General features: G+C 35.7%; 1 protein-coding gene across 2 annotated transcripts in view; it reads right to left on the bottom strand.

The window, feature by feature from the left end:
- Positions 1-15,628, bottom strand: part of LOC150099371 (uncharacterized) — a 222,429-nt gene that overhangs the window by 25,495 nt on the left and 181,306 nt on the right. For both annotated transcript variants that reach the window (XM_090403581.1, XM_090403582.1), the window contains one exon: positions 8,104-8,247. In XM_090403581.1, the coding sequence (XP_090259707.1) occupies positions 8,104-8,247 (144 nt within the window). The remainder of the gene's footprint in view (positions 1-8,103; positions 8,248-15,628) is intronic.

The following is a 15,628-nucleotide window of genomic DNA, read 5'->3' as shown; positions in this document are numbered from 1 at the left end:
ACTAAAATTAAAATCATGTCTTTATCACCACAAAGAGAATAAAGAATTATGTTAATAAATCATTTTGTAAAATGTTATTATTATTAAGCCAGTTTATAACTTTAGTTTATGTTACAAAGTATCACTAAACTTTGGCAATACTTCATAATAATTAATTAAACAGCAGAAGTATGGAGAAAGAAGACATCCTAACTTCCAAACAAAGTATGTGCAAAATTTCTTCCTCTATTAATCTGCATATATTTACTTTTAAAATACACTTATAATACCCTAAGAATTCTTGAGTAAAGAGCCAATGTATTTAAAATAAGGGACACTCCTAAACTAAGACAGGCAAAAAATAGCCATAAAAATAATAATTAATTAAACAATTAATTAGCTAGTTAATTAAATAATGTTTCTTTTGTATTATATTTCTCTTGTTATTTTTTTTAAAATAAATCTAAGATAAGTGAATGCAATACATGAGATTTTAAAAGTCTAGAGAAACCAGAATTGTTTTCAAATAGATAAATATATTGGAAAGGAATTAGAAATATTTAAATAATACTCATGATATGAGTCTTTCTTGTAGATAAGCTTATGTTGGATGGACATATGTTGGATAGACATAGCTTCTAATTTTTTTTTAGGAAATGATAACATAAACTAGATTATTAATTATAAACAGTTTAATTAATAACTACCTATATTTTGTCAATGTTACATTGCCATCATCAGGGATCACAAAACAATGATACAATGCATGCAGAAACTCATACTAAGTAAATGAGGCTGAAGAAAGGCAACAGAAGTCGGTCCTAGAGTCCTAAATGGTGTTCCTAATGGGTTAAATTGGGTTGTCTTGGCTGTTGGACTGATGATCTTAGAATGCATGTTTCCCAAACTTGGGGCAGTCTCATGCACCCAAATTTGTTGAGGTTTGGAAAGTTTTTCAGAGCTGAGGAAGATTCAAGGAATGGTCTTTCGTACTTGTTGCATTGTAATAAAGTGGCATTCTTCCAGCATATCCTGTGGAGGTTATGCAAATCATGGTCAGCAAGTCTTTGGAGCAAGTGGGTGGCTGTATTGGTAGAACCGGATGTAGTCCTTGTTCGAATATTCTGATATTGGCTGTTCTTCCTGTTTGACCTTAGTAGGGCAGTTTGCACCAGCAAGGGACCTGGTATACTCCAAGTAGGTCAATGGGAAGTCATCATCATCAAATTCCTGCCATGTACCCTCAAGGGGTGTACAGGATATGATAGTACTACATGAAAAAAATTACATCATTACTAACTTCCTATCTACAATTTTCCTCCAAATCAGTCTGTTACTTGTCAAGACTCCAACATTATCAGATCTTATATTTCTATTGTCTAAGGCACTTTGTACCGTATCAATCCACCTATATCTTGGTCTTCCTCTGGGTCGTTTTGCTGCCAACCTGGCAGAGAACACTTGTTTTGCTAATCTTTCTTCGCCCATTCTGTTTAAGTGACCATACCACCTGAGATTAGCTCTGCTAACGCATTCTTGGATGCTGACAATGTCAAGTTCTTTCCTAATATCCTCGTTTTTAATAAGATACTGCCATTGATGCCATCTGTTCACGCCTATAATCTTTCTCAGGACTCTCATATCTGCGGTCTTTAGTCTTTGGTCAAGTGTTTTACTTCTGACCCAGTTCTCAGATCCATAAGTTAAAATTGGTTTGAACACCGTGTTGTATACAGTTAATTTAATGTTCCGACTAATTTTTCTCTGATTCCATATGAATTTATTCAATTGACTTCCCACCATAATAGCTTTGCTGATTCTGTTGTCTATTTCTATATTTAATTTACCATCTTTAGTAAAAATCGTGCCTAAGTAGTTGAAATGTTTTACTTGTTCCACAGGTTCTCCATTCACAACACAGTTGACATTTTCAACGATTCTACCTATTTTCATTGTCTTTGTCTTTTTATTGCTGACCTTCATACCAAATCTAATACAACAGCTATTTGATTTAGTCAGAGAATCTTGCAGACTTGTAGCGCATTTATTTAGAAGTATAACATCATCTGCATAAAGCAGAGCTGACATTAACTTCTCCAATTTTGATATCATGTTTAATACCACTTTCCTTCATAATGTGATCCATATAGATAATGAATAACAGAGGGGATAATGTACATCCTTGTCTCACACCAGATTTAACATTAAACCATCTTCCTTCAATTCTAACTGCTGACTTACAACTCAAATACAGACTAAGTATTGCTTGATATATGCCCCATTGACACCATATAACTGTAGCGTATTGAATAGCTTCTCTCTTGGCACCTCGTCATATGCCTTTTCTAGATCGACAAAACTTAAATACAGATCTTTGTTATATTCCCATGCTTTCTTGACTATTTGTTGTAAAGTGAAGATCTGATCCTGACAGCCTCTATTTGGCCTGAATCCAGCTTGTTCTTCACCAAGCTTTTCTTCCACAATTCTTCTCAACTGTTTCTCAAGTATACTTGCATAGATCTTGCCAGGAACATTCAGTAGGGAAATACCTCTGTAATTCTCACATTCAGTTTTATTTCCCTTTTTATATATGGGTACTATGAGAGCTCTACTCCAATCATCGGGAATTCATCCCTCTGTCAAGGCTTTCTGAACTATGCAGTGCAGCCACTGTAAGACTCTTATACCACCATACTTCAGCATTTATGGTCGAATATCATCTACTCCTGCTGCCTTTCCACATTTCAAGCCTTTGATGGCTTTTTCTACTTCAAGTATGGATATGTATTCCTGACTGCATGCCTGGTCAGTGTTTTTTTTACCACTGTGCTGTCATTACTGCTTGTTTCATTTAGCAGTTTTTCAAAGTAATTACTCCATACTTCAAGGATATCTTTTTCTCCTGTTTTCATGTCACCTTTATCATCTCTAACTCCTTTTACAGCACTCTTTCCTCCATTCCTAAGCTTCTTCAACAACCTCCAGAATATTATGTGACGTTCTTGATATTCATTTTCTATATTCTTGCCAAAGTCTTCCCATGACTTTTGTTTAGCTAGTTTTACACAGTGTTTAGCATTCTTGCATTTGTTTCTATATTCTCTAAGAGCAAAAGCTGACTTATTTGACAGGAACTTTTGATATGCTTTCTTCTTTTCCTTCACTGCTTCTTTAACTTCCTGTGTCCACCAGGGAGGTCTGATTTTTTTATCCTTGCAGACAACCTCACCACATGCCTCTCTGGCAGAATCAATCAATGTTTTTTTCAGAGTTTGCCACTGAATCTCCAAGGTTTGATTCCTGTTCTCAAACTCTCTCATTTTTTCTTCAATAATCTTTATGTATTTTAGTCTACAGTTCACATCGGAGAGCTGCTCAACTTTTATTCGCTTTAAAACTTTCTTACATGTTATTCTTTTCAATATGAAATTCAATTTTATCCTGCTCAAGACTAAATAGTGATCACTTCCAATTTCAAATCCTCTGTACCCTCTGGTGTCTCCTGCACCAGGGAGAAAACATCACTATCAACAATAACATAGTCAATGAGACTTTTCTTATTCCTAGCCTCTTCTCTCCATGTGAATTTGTGCACATTTTTATGTTGGAACATGGTGTTAGTAATAACCAGTCCATGTCATGAGCAGAAATCCAACAGATACTTGCCATTATTATTAGCTTTGCTCTTTTCTCCAAATTTTCCCAAAATATTTTTGTATGTCTCACAATCATTTCCTACTCTGCTATTTAGATCCCCAACAAGGACCAACTTTTCCTTTTTCATTGTGTCAGTTACTTTTTCTAAAGCCTCAAAAAATTCCTCCACTTCTACCTTAGTAGAACCTTCTGTGGGACCATAGGCACAAATAAGGCTCATTGTCCAGTTCCCCATTCTCATATTTGCCCACATTACTCTACTTGAGACTGACTGCCATTCAAGAAGATTAACCTCATATTTTGTGTTGAATACTATGGCTACTCCTTCTTTTCCTTGATTGTCATTGCCTGAATATAACATTTTGTATTTATTGCTCAGAAAGATCTCACCAGTTTTGGTCTTTTTTTGTTTCAGTCACCCCTATTATGTTGATCTGGTACTTATCTAATTCCTCAGTCTAATCTGTGTTTTTAGGTGTGGGAAACATATACACACTGTATATAAGTATATATTTTTTTATATTCTTCACATTCTTTCACAGTAAGCATGTAATATTTCTTATTATTACTTTGACAGCTGGTGATGGAGAAATGCTAGTTAAAAAGTGAAGGATGTACCAGGCACTTTTGACAAGATCAAGATAAGATAAGGAATCGTGACGTGATTGGTTGATGACGTCATTGTGTGTGACGTCATGGGTCTGGAATGTTTGGAATTTCCCTGTGGGCATATGTGTCAATGGCTTCAGTTCTTGTGTTTTGGTTTGCGTATGGCATTATAGGTGATGATAGAGATAAGGATTCGTGTTGTGATTGGTGGGACACTTTGAACCAGATGAAGATCAAGATAAGATAAGGAATTGTGACGTGAATGTTTGTTGTTATAGAGAATGGAACATTCGGAATTTTCCTGGGGGTATATGTGTCAATGGCTTCAGTTCTTGTGTTTTGGTTCGCATAAGGAATTATGGGTGATAGTTGAGATAAGGAATCGTGTCGTGATTGGTGGGACACTTCTGACAAGATCAAGATCAAGATAAGATAAGGAATCGTGACGTGAATGTTTGTTGTTATGAGATGTAGATAAGTGACGTCATTTGTTAGATGTAAATAAGTGATGTTATTGTTTTGAAGACATCGCCGACACAATAAACAAAGCTCTCGACAAAAACAAGTACGCCATCCTTATACTGCTGGACCTAACCAAAGCATTTGACACACTTGAACATGACATACTACTAACCAAACTATACTCAATAGGTATAAGAGGAATACTGCATAGATGGTTCAAGAACTACCTCTCAAACAGAACACAAGTAACAAAAATAGGTACATGTCACAGTTGGAGTATACAAGTAAAACACGGTGTACCTCAAGGTGCCATATTATCACCCACTCTATTCAACATATACATTAACGATGTTCATAACATATCCATAAAAAGTCAAATATTTCAATATGCAGATGACACTGCACTACTAGCAATCTACACAGACTTAACACAGCTCTCTGCAAAGCACAAAAAGACCTAAAAGAAATCACAACATACTTCCACCAAAACGCAATTCTAATCAACGGCACCAAAACACAGATGTTGATAATACACAACCCAAGAATCATACGTCCCGCATCACTATCGATACATTGTCACACATACTGCTGCATTAACAACCTGCCAATGTTCCGAAATCAAACCTGTAACACACGCAAAATACCTCGGTCTCTATATAGATTCCCACATTAAATGGACAAAACATATAGAATACCTACACACCCAACTCCGGATCATCGCAGCAAAACTCTTCCAAGTTAAAGACATTATTCCACCCAACATAAAAAAACTCCTATATCACAGTATCTGCGGATCCCTACTCAGATACGTAATAACAGTCTATGCAAATACATCAAACAGCCACCTAACAAAATTAGAAACACTACACAGGAAAATCGTATCAACAGTGATCTGGACACCTTACACACAGCAACCAATATCCGACAAGCACATGGCGATACACAGAATTCTGAGCATTAAAAAAATTGAAACACTACATGACATTAACAAAGAATTACTTCGACATCACCTATCGAAACAACAGAGAAACATATTGTATAACACGACCTACAACAACTCTCTACATTCCCACACCCTTCAACAACTCATACGGTTCTTTTGTGAGATCACATCAGATACCCACGCAACTCAAAAACCTACCAAGAAATTTAAAACACGTAGATAACTACAGAACATTAAAAAACCATTAACACTAATATACACATCGCAAATCACCGGCATCCAATGCCTACATCCCATACATAAACAGTAGCAACAACACAAATAGTGAAGGCTAAATCCCACTCTCTTCATAAAATCTAACCCACACTTCGAAGTAGGTGGGATTAACTTGCCTCACTCATCTACAAGTAATCCTTATAAGCAAATGCAGAAATTTGTATGTATAATCACTCTTTCTCAAACTTAAAAAAAAATAATAATAAATAAAAATAAAATTAAAATTAAACCAAAAATTCTGTATAATCTTCATTGTTAATATTAGAAGAACATGTGTTGTAAATACATAATATAAAGGCAAAAAATTATTATTAAAAAGTTTAATTGAAATCCAATGTAGGAATTGCAGCACTTGGTGCTGCAATTCCTCTGTAAAATTATAAGGTGCAATGTCACACAAGATGTTTATTGTATGTATAAATATTTTAGCAATAAAAAAATTATTATTATGCAATTAAAACACAGTGTCCCACAAGGCGTTATATTATCACCTACTCTATTCAAGCTATACATTAACAACATTCATAACCTGGCCGCACGAAGTCAAATATTTCAGTACGCAGATGACATCGCGCTACTAGCAGTTTACACAGGCATTAACGTGGCTCGACGTGAACATGTTTCCCTGTACATGAGAATACCTAGTTGTCTGCTCATAGTTTGACTTCAACAGTGTTTCCTCACCCACTGTATATCATTAATTACAGTGATATATTAAGCTACAAAAGGAATAAATGAATGAGAAAGATGAATATGAAAGTTGGAAATAGCAAGAGAATATTTTAAAAAAGAGAGAGAGAGAAGTTCGAGTTGGGGGCTGGTGAAAGCTAGGATACAGAAGTGGGTTGATAGCGACAGTATTCTCTGTGTTGGTCAGTATGGATATGTAAAAGGGAGGTCATGTTTTATCAATTTACTTATGTACTACAAAAAGGTGATGAATGTAATGAACAAGGGTGATGCATATACAGTGGTGTAATTAGATTTTGCAAAGGCTTTTGATATATTGCCACATGACAAGTTGATAACTAAATTGAAACAAATTGGATCAGATACAAGAATAGATGGTAAGTGATTGTTAGATAAATATCAGCAAGCTGTGTATGGGATATGATATCCTGAAAGAAAAAAATCACTAGTGGTGCACCACAGGGGTCTGCTTTGGGCCACTGTTGTTTAACTTGTATATTAATGATATTAGGATGGGTTTAATTGGAGATATGCAATTATTTATTGATGAGCAAAACTGGGGAGAATGATGTCAAATAGATGCTGTGGGCTTACAGGCTGTGAATAGATGGTATGAGTGGGCAAGTAAGTGTAATTATCAGTTCAATGTTGCAAAGTATAAGGTTCTTAAATTTGGTAGGTAAGGATGGGATGCAAAGTCACTTGGTAGGGAAATTTTGAAGGAGGTAGAAGAGATGAGAGAGAGAGAAATCTGGGAGTGGTTAACAGGAGTCTGCACAAGTTGGGAGATCATCACATCAGATTATGGCAATGATACAGAAGACCCTGATGTACAGCAATAGAGGTTACAGTTGTTCTATTCATTGTATAAGCCTTTGATCAAATCTCAAATGAATTACTGTTATAGATTTGGTTACCTTATTTCATAGTGATGAAGATATATTAGAAAGGAACCAAAGAAGATTGATTAAGCTGGTAACTGGGCTTTGGAATGTAAGACACGAAGAGAGTTTTGAGAGAATGCAATTTGGAGCCTCATGAATGGAGGAGGAGAGGGATATGATTGAGACATATAAATTGGAAAGAAACAATGACAATGTGAAATATATGTTTTTATAGAATGGGAGATCAATGGAACAAGAAGCCACCCCCTGGGGACTGTACAAGGAGGGTGTGATCATGAGGGTAAAGAGCAGATTCTCTAAATGGAAAGTAGTTGTGAGGAATGCATCATCTGAGTAAAGTGAATGCATTTAAAGCATGGTTTGATGAGCTTTGTGTGCGTGTGTGTGTGTTAATAATAAAGCTTAGCTAGAGCCTTTGTATAATTTAGTTTTCCTATCTTAGAAATCTTCTTAGCAAAACATGTACTAATTAAATCAAAACCTGATAAATTTATGGACATATAATGTAATTTTAATAGTAACACAATCTTGCATTTTTTATTTTTCATGAATACAGAATGTTACTTGCTGCATACTTACCAGTAACACTGTTCACGGTAGTAGCAGTAGCAGCAGTAGTGATGATAGTGCTACAAGCTGAGTTCAATGGTTTCGGAAGAATAGGAGGAAAACCAAACGTTTTTGGCTCAAGGGTTATCATTGTTGGAACTCCATATGCCTGGCCTATAATGATTATCATTAAAATGTATTACTTGGGTATTAAATGATAAACTTAAAATATTCCTAGTATATTTCCTAATTTACATTTTGTGCTATACATGCTAGATCTTATGTAAAAATATAGCAGAAGTCTCCAGACTGTGGAAATAAAACTTTGCCGATGAATTTCTAAAATCTAAATGATGGTGGGTACTCATCTCTGTTTCTGAAATACTGTCAAACTTTCCATAGCAAACTCACTCATTATAACAGAGTACTGAAAAGTAATTAAAAACTTGACAACAACCATAGCATCAATATTATGTTAAAGAATATTCACTATGGCAAAACTTCCACTATAGCACCTATTCCTTTTCATAGAATAGGTGGTTATGTGTAATATATGAAATTTTATAATAAGTGCTAAGTAACATTAGTTAAACGTGTGGACAGACTTATGTGTTCGTCGAACATGTTGTTTATTATTTTAACGGTATAATAGAACACAGAAACTAAGTAAATAATTAATTTATTAACTTGATGCTGATATTTCGCTGGTATTATAACCAGCATCTTCAGAGCACAAAAACACCGTTTGTCACAATACGCGAGACTAAAACAACATGGTGTACTTAAACAAAATTGTAGCAGCAACACAAAGACTAAAGTCCTGATTTTGGCACCCTCTATCTGGAAAAAAAAAAAAAAAAAAAAACTATCATATATTACTATAGTCCTAGAAAAGTGCTAGTTTTTTCTTAATATGACTGTCTCCCAGATCTTCGGCAAGTTAATACAGCCATATTTGTTGAGATTTGGAGTGTGTTTTAGGGCTTCTGTCGCCTCTAAGAACAATCTCTCTGATTTATACGGTTTCTGTGTAGTACTTTTGTGTTTTTCCAGTTGATCCTGTGTGCAGGGGTATCCAGAGCATGGTCTGCTAGGCCCGACTTCCCATAATGATAATTCCGGGCATATCGTTTATGTTCGCTGATGCGGATATTCACAGTTCTTCCTGTTTGACCGTAGTAGGCTTGATTGCATGAGCAGGGTACTTGGTAGACTCCTGGATGTGATAAAGGAGGAATGCTGTCCTTGGGTGAGCGGATGAGGGTGGCTAATTTGCTACATGGTCTGAATGTAGTGCGTAGTTTATGTTTATTGAGAATTCTTGAGATCTTTTCGGATGTGCCTTTAATGTAAGGGATGGTGACTGTTTTGTTGTAGTTCTCTGTAGTGGATGGTGGGAGGGGTTTCTTAGGAGTGTTTAGTATTTTGTTTATTTTATGTGGATTGTAGCCGTTGGCCAAGAAGGTGTGGCGTCAGTGAGTCAGTTCAGCAGTAAGAGCCTTGTCATTGGAACAGATTGCTCTCGCTCTATGGGTTAGCATTTTTAATATGCCATATTGTTGAGAAGGATGATGGTGTGATTGTTTGTGTAAGTATCTGCCTGTATGTGTGGGTTTTCTAAAAACTGAAAATGATAAGGAACCATCTGGGAGACGTGTGATGAGTGTATCCAGGAAGGGCAGACAGTTGTTGGCTTCCAGTTCCATAGTAAAGTGGATTTTTGGATGTTGGTTATTTAAATGTGCTAAGAATGTTTTCAATGTCTCAGGGCCATGTGGCCAAATAGCAAGCACATCATCAACCTAATAAACAAAAATAAACAAAATACTAAACACTCCTAAATACGAAATACGAAACCCCTCCCACCATCCACCACAGAGAACTACAACAAAACAGTCACCATCCCTTACATTAAAGGCACATCCGAAAAGATCTCAAGAATTCTCAATAAACATAAACTATGCACTACATTCAGACCATGTAGCAAATTAGCCACCTTCATCCGCTCACCCAAGGACAGCATTCCTCCTTTATCACATCCAGGAGTCTACCAAGTACCCTGCTCATGCAATCAAGCCTACTACGGTCAAACAGGAAGAACTGTGAATATCCGCATCAGCGAACATAAACGATACGTCCGGAATTATCATTATGGGAAGTCGGGCCTAGCAGACCATGCTCTGGATACCCCCCGCACACAGGATCAACTGGAAAAACACAAAAGTACTACACAGAAACCCGTATAAATCAGAGAGATTGTTCTTAGAGGCGACAGAAGCCCTAAAACACACTCCAAATCTCAACAAATATGGCTGTATTAACTTGCCGAAGATCTGGGAGACAGTCATATTAAGAAAAAATTAGCACTTTTCTAGGACTCTAGTAATATATGATAGCTTTTTTTTTTTTTTTTTCAGATAGAGGGCGCCAAAATCAGGACTCTAGTCTTTGTGTTGCTGCTACAATTTTGTTTAAGTACACCATGTTGTTTTAGTCTCGCGTATTGTGACAAACAGTGTTTTTGTGCTCTGAAGATGCTGGTTATAACACCAGCGAAATATCAGCATCAAGTTAATAAATTAATTATTTACTTAGTTTCTGTGTTCTATTATACCGTTAAAATAATAAACAACAATAACATTAGTTACTTAACACTTACTGGTTTATCAACTGAACCATACCTTTCTCATTATTCAGAAATCATGCATTATACTTGTATTTAAAATAACATGTGTAAATAATATATTTATTACACACACACACATATATATATGTATTCCTAAGCTTCTATTCGGTTGTAATGGTACATTTTAAAGAATAAATATTTAATGACTTAACCCAAGATAAAATATGAAGTTTTAATGAAAATGATACAACTAGTTTCAGCCTTTTACTGCCTTCTTCAGGTATCCACTAAAGGTAGAACACAGTAATAAAAATTGAAGTTACAAAAAACTGAGAATTACAGGCAAAAAATGCAATACATAATTGACACAAAAACATTGTATTTTTCAAGTTGTTCTATCTAATGCGCTATTGTTTGCTGCATGCGAGCTTGCAAGTTCTCATGAACGCTGGTATTGAACAATTGCAGCATGGCAATCAGGGATGTTATAACTCAAATTGTTGTTCAAATGTTCAGGATTAAGGAGGATTCCCCTGGACTCCATGATTTTCCTTTCAAACTCATCACTGCAGCGAAAAATGTTTTCGGATTTATCCCAGCAAACTGAGTGACTCTGTAGATCATTATGAGGATTGTTTGAGAAAAGAACATGACTGGAGAGGGCAGATGCATGTGATCTTTTATAGGAGATGTCTCTCTTATGCTCCTCTATACGAAGTTCAACAGATTTGTTAGTCTGTCCAAAATAAGGAATATTACAATCGCTCCACAACTTGTAAACACCTGGATATTTCAGGTTGTGATGAATAGGCTCGGATGGCTTATAAGAGAATGGACTTTAGGGAGTGTAGTGAAAAACGTCCCGATGTCGTATTTTTTAATGACTTAAGCCAATTTATTGGAGACTGAACTAATGTAAGGTATTGAGATGCTACCTTTAAAATCAGTAGTTTCCGTAGTACACTGACTAGGAGGATCCAGAAGAAATTTCTTAATCGTTTTTTCAGAATATCCATTTTGCTTAAAGATAAGAGAAAGGTGATTAATTTCTTTTTTGAGCTCATCTGGTACATTTAAAAGAGAGCATGCTCTGTGTCCTAAGGTAGAAATAGTTCCGAGCTTTTGTGGTGGAAATTGATGAGATTGACAGTGCAGATATCTGTTGGTATGAGTGGGTTTTCTGTATATAGAGATTTTAAATCTATCAGAGCATCATGTAAGAAATACATCCAGGAATGGAAGGCAGTTATTTCGTTCTAGTTCGGCAGTGAATTTTATATTAGAATGCTGGTTATTAAGATGATGAAGAAAATCGATGAGAGATGTGTGTCTGTCACTCCATATAATGAAAATGTTGTCAACATAACGTCTCCAAAGTTTCGGCTTAAGTGAGTCACGGACATACATCTCTCATGGATCTCTAAAATATTTTGCAATATTTTATGCAACAGGACCCCTATATGCCCAATCAAAAAATCTAGTGAAGAATCATAGAAAAAGAGGCGAGCAATTGATCTTGAAACAAAGTTGCAAGTTATAAAGCAACATGAAGCTGGTAAGCCCATCAATGTGATCGCACATGACTGTGGATGGTCTCATTCTACAGTGACAACTATTTTGAAAAATAAGGATAAAATTGTAGAGGCTGTGAAAGGATCTGCTTTCATTAAATCAATAATAGACAAGGTCCTATTGGTGATATGGAAAAGCTACTTGCATCATGGATAGAGGACCTGAACCAAAAGCACATACCCCTTAGCACTATGATCATAAGCACTAAGTCTCTTCAACATATTGGAGGAGAAAGCAGGACCCGATTATGACTATAAATTCAATGCTTCTTCCGGTTGATTCATGAGGCTCAAGCAGCATTTTGCACTACAGAATGTGAAAATATATGGTGAATCTGCAAGTGCCAATGAGAAGGCTGCCAAGGAGTTTGTGGAGAAATTGGATAAAAATTATAAACCAAATTAAATATTTGCCACAGCAAATATTTAATATGGATGAGACCTCCTTGTTAAAAAAAAAAAAAAAAGCACAAGCAGACGTTCATCCATAAAAAGCTAAAATCTATGCCTGGTTTCAAAGCTCTTAAAGTCTGTATTACGATTCTGTTAGATAGCAATGTGGCTGGATATAACCTGAAACCATTTGTGATATGGTACAGTGAGAATCCATGAGCTGGATTCTCACTGTACTCTAAAGGTTCTCTCTTGAGAATGCAGCTGAAGATTTTGTGTTCCTGCTTATTTTTATAATTTTGGTCTTTTTACTGCTGGTTTTCATTACAAATTTGTTAAAGCTGTCATTCAATTTAATTAGGCAATTCTGGAGACACATTGGATGTGTTTAGAAGTACAACATCTTCTGCATAAAGCAAGGAGTTTTAATGCCAGTTTCTTTCATCATTCAATCTATATAGATGACGAATAAGAGTAGAGATTGTATGCACTCATTTTATACCTGATTTTACATTTTCCTGTATTTCTTTCAATTCTAACTACTGACTTACAACTTAAATATAAGTTGTAAGTCAGTAGTTACTCTCTGGGCACTTTGTCATATACCTTTTCCAGATCTACAAAACTTAAGTACAAATCCTTGTTATATTCCCATGATTTCTTGATATTTATCACAAGTGAAAACCTGAATAAAATGGGTAAAAGGAAATGGATGTCAGTTCAATGCATTTTGGGATTAAAAGATTGCCAGCTGTGTACTACATTGATGGAGCGGTCTCCAAGAGATTGATGAGGCTAGGGACTTAGGGGTGGTTGGTGGATAGGTAGATGAAATTCAGGGGACACATTGCTAAGGTGTCCAAGATTGCACATAGGATTACTTGGCTATTGAGGGACACACTAACATCCAGAGATAAATAGGTTATTATTTCCCTTTATAAAGCGTTGATACTTCCACATTTGGATTACTGTGCTCAGTAATTACTGTGGTCACTTGGATTCCTTGGATATGAGGAAGTTGTGGAAAGGGTTCAGACGAGAGTGACTAAGTTGGTGAGTGATGTAAAAAATGCTCCCTACATTGATAGATTGAGAGCTTGTGGATTGCAAAGGTTGGTTGATAGTCGGAGAAGAGGGGATATGATAGAAACATTTAAATTACTAAAAGGCTTTTATAAGATTGATGCAGGGGAAATGTTTCAGCTGTGTGATAGTGATGGAAGAACAAGAGGTCATTCCTGTAAATTAAGGAAAAGTGTGGTTAACAAGGGTGTGAGAACGAGGTTTTTCACCTGGAGGGTGGTGAATGGGTGAAATGCACTGCCTGACTCAGTTGTGAGTTCTTCGTCTGTAAATGAATTCAAGAACAGATATGATAGATATTGTTTTGATAGTTTGGGTCTCCTGCAATGAGTCTACTGACACCAAGGAGATACCAGTAATAATAATCTTGACAACCTTTATTTGGCCTGAACCCAGCTTGTTCTTCTCCAAATTTCTCTTCCACAATCATTCTCAACCTCTTTTCAAGTATGCTTGCATAAATCTTACCTGAAACACTTAGTAGAGAAATTCTTCTGTAATTCTCACATTCAGCTTTATTCCCTTTTTAAAAGATGGGAACTATGAAAGCTCTATTCCAATCATCTGGAATTTGACCTTCTGATCAGGCCCTCTGATTATGCAGTGTAGCCACTGCAGATCATTTATAATTCTATATTTAAGCATTTGTGGTTGAATAACATCTACTCCAGTTGCCTTTCCACATTTCAAGCTTCTGATAGCTCTTGCTCCTAAAGCATTGATATGTACTCCTGTCTTCACTCCTCTTTCAGTCACCTTTATAATCTTTGATTATAAAGGTGACTGAAATCTGAAGATAAAGACATCCAAGACATCTGGAGTAATTACTTTGAAAGACTGTTAAACAAAACAAGCAATGACAGAACAGTCTTTCAAAGAAATTACTCCAGATGTCTTTATCTTCAGATTTCAGTCACCTTTATAATCTTTGATTCCTTTTATAGTACTCTTTCTTCTATTTCTACACTTTTCAATACCCTACAGAACATTTCCCATGACTTTTATTTATTTACTTCTATACATAACTTAGCTCTTGTGCATTTTTCTCTGTATTCTTTTAGGGCATTTGCCAACTTATTTGCTAGGAATTCTTGGTATGCTTTCTTCTTTTCTTGGACTGTTTCTTTAACTTATGTCCACCATGGTGTTTTTATTTTTCTATCCTTGCACACAATTCATCACCTACCTCTGAAGGTGAAAATCAATTAGTATTGTCTTCAGAGTTCGTCACTGAGACTCGAAGGTTTGGTTCTTGTTTTTGAAATGTTTCCTTAACCTTTAGGTAAAAATCCTTTCATAGGTTTCCTCCCACATGACCAAGTAGGCCAAAGTATGATCTGGCAAGATTCTAAGCTTCTTATGAAAATTTCTCCATTTTATTCTCCATGATGAGAAAAAAGAAGAATCAAATGGAGAAATTTTCATAAGAAGCTTAGAATCTTGCCAGATCATACTTTGGCCTACTTGGTCATGGGGGAAATATATTTTATAATGATTATTTTCTATTTTCTATACATTCCAAAAAATGATATCTGCACAAGCTGTATCCTGAGTCTATTCTAATCCTCTACCTTGTAGACTTATTTTTTCATGAGACTTCTATTTGTCTACATTTCCCAATTCAAAAACATGTTATTTTCTCCACTGGCAGCAAACTTAACTATTTACAATCACGTCCTCATTTTCTATTGCCAATTCAAAAAATTCCAGACCAACATGTTTTCTCCTCCACATGCTGTTTCAGGTAAGTTATATCCGAGTAATTCTAAAGGCTTACTCTCCTTTTTTTCTGCATATTGATTCCTCCATACAGTCTATTCTGCTATATTTGTAATCTTTCATAGTGATTATCTTCCTAGTTTAACAAGTAGTTTACCAACTT

Source organism: Typopeltis vanoorti, chromosome 14 (genome assembly GCF_054136105.1).
Source record: "Typopeltis vanoorti isolate ZY-2024b chromosome 14, IOZ_Tvanoo_1.0, whole genome shotgun sequence".
In the NCBI taxonomy this organism is placed as follows: domain Eukaryota; kingdom Metazoa; phylum Arthropoda; class Arachnida; order Uropygi; family Thelyphonidae; genus Typopeltis; species Typopeltis vanoorti.
Note: the sequence above shows the minus strand (reverse complement) of the source record. Positions and strands in the feature narration are given on the sequence as shown.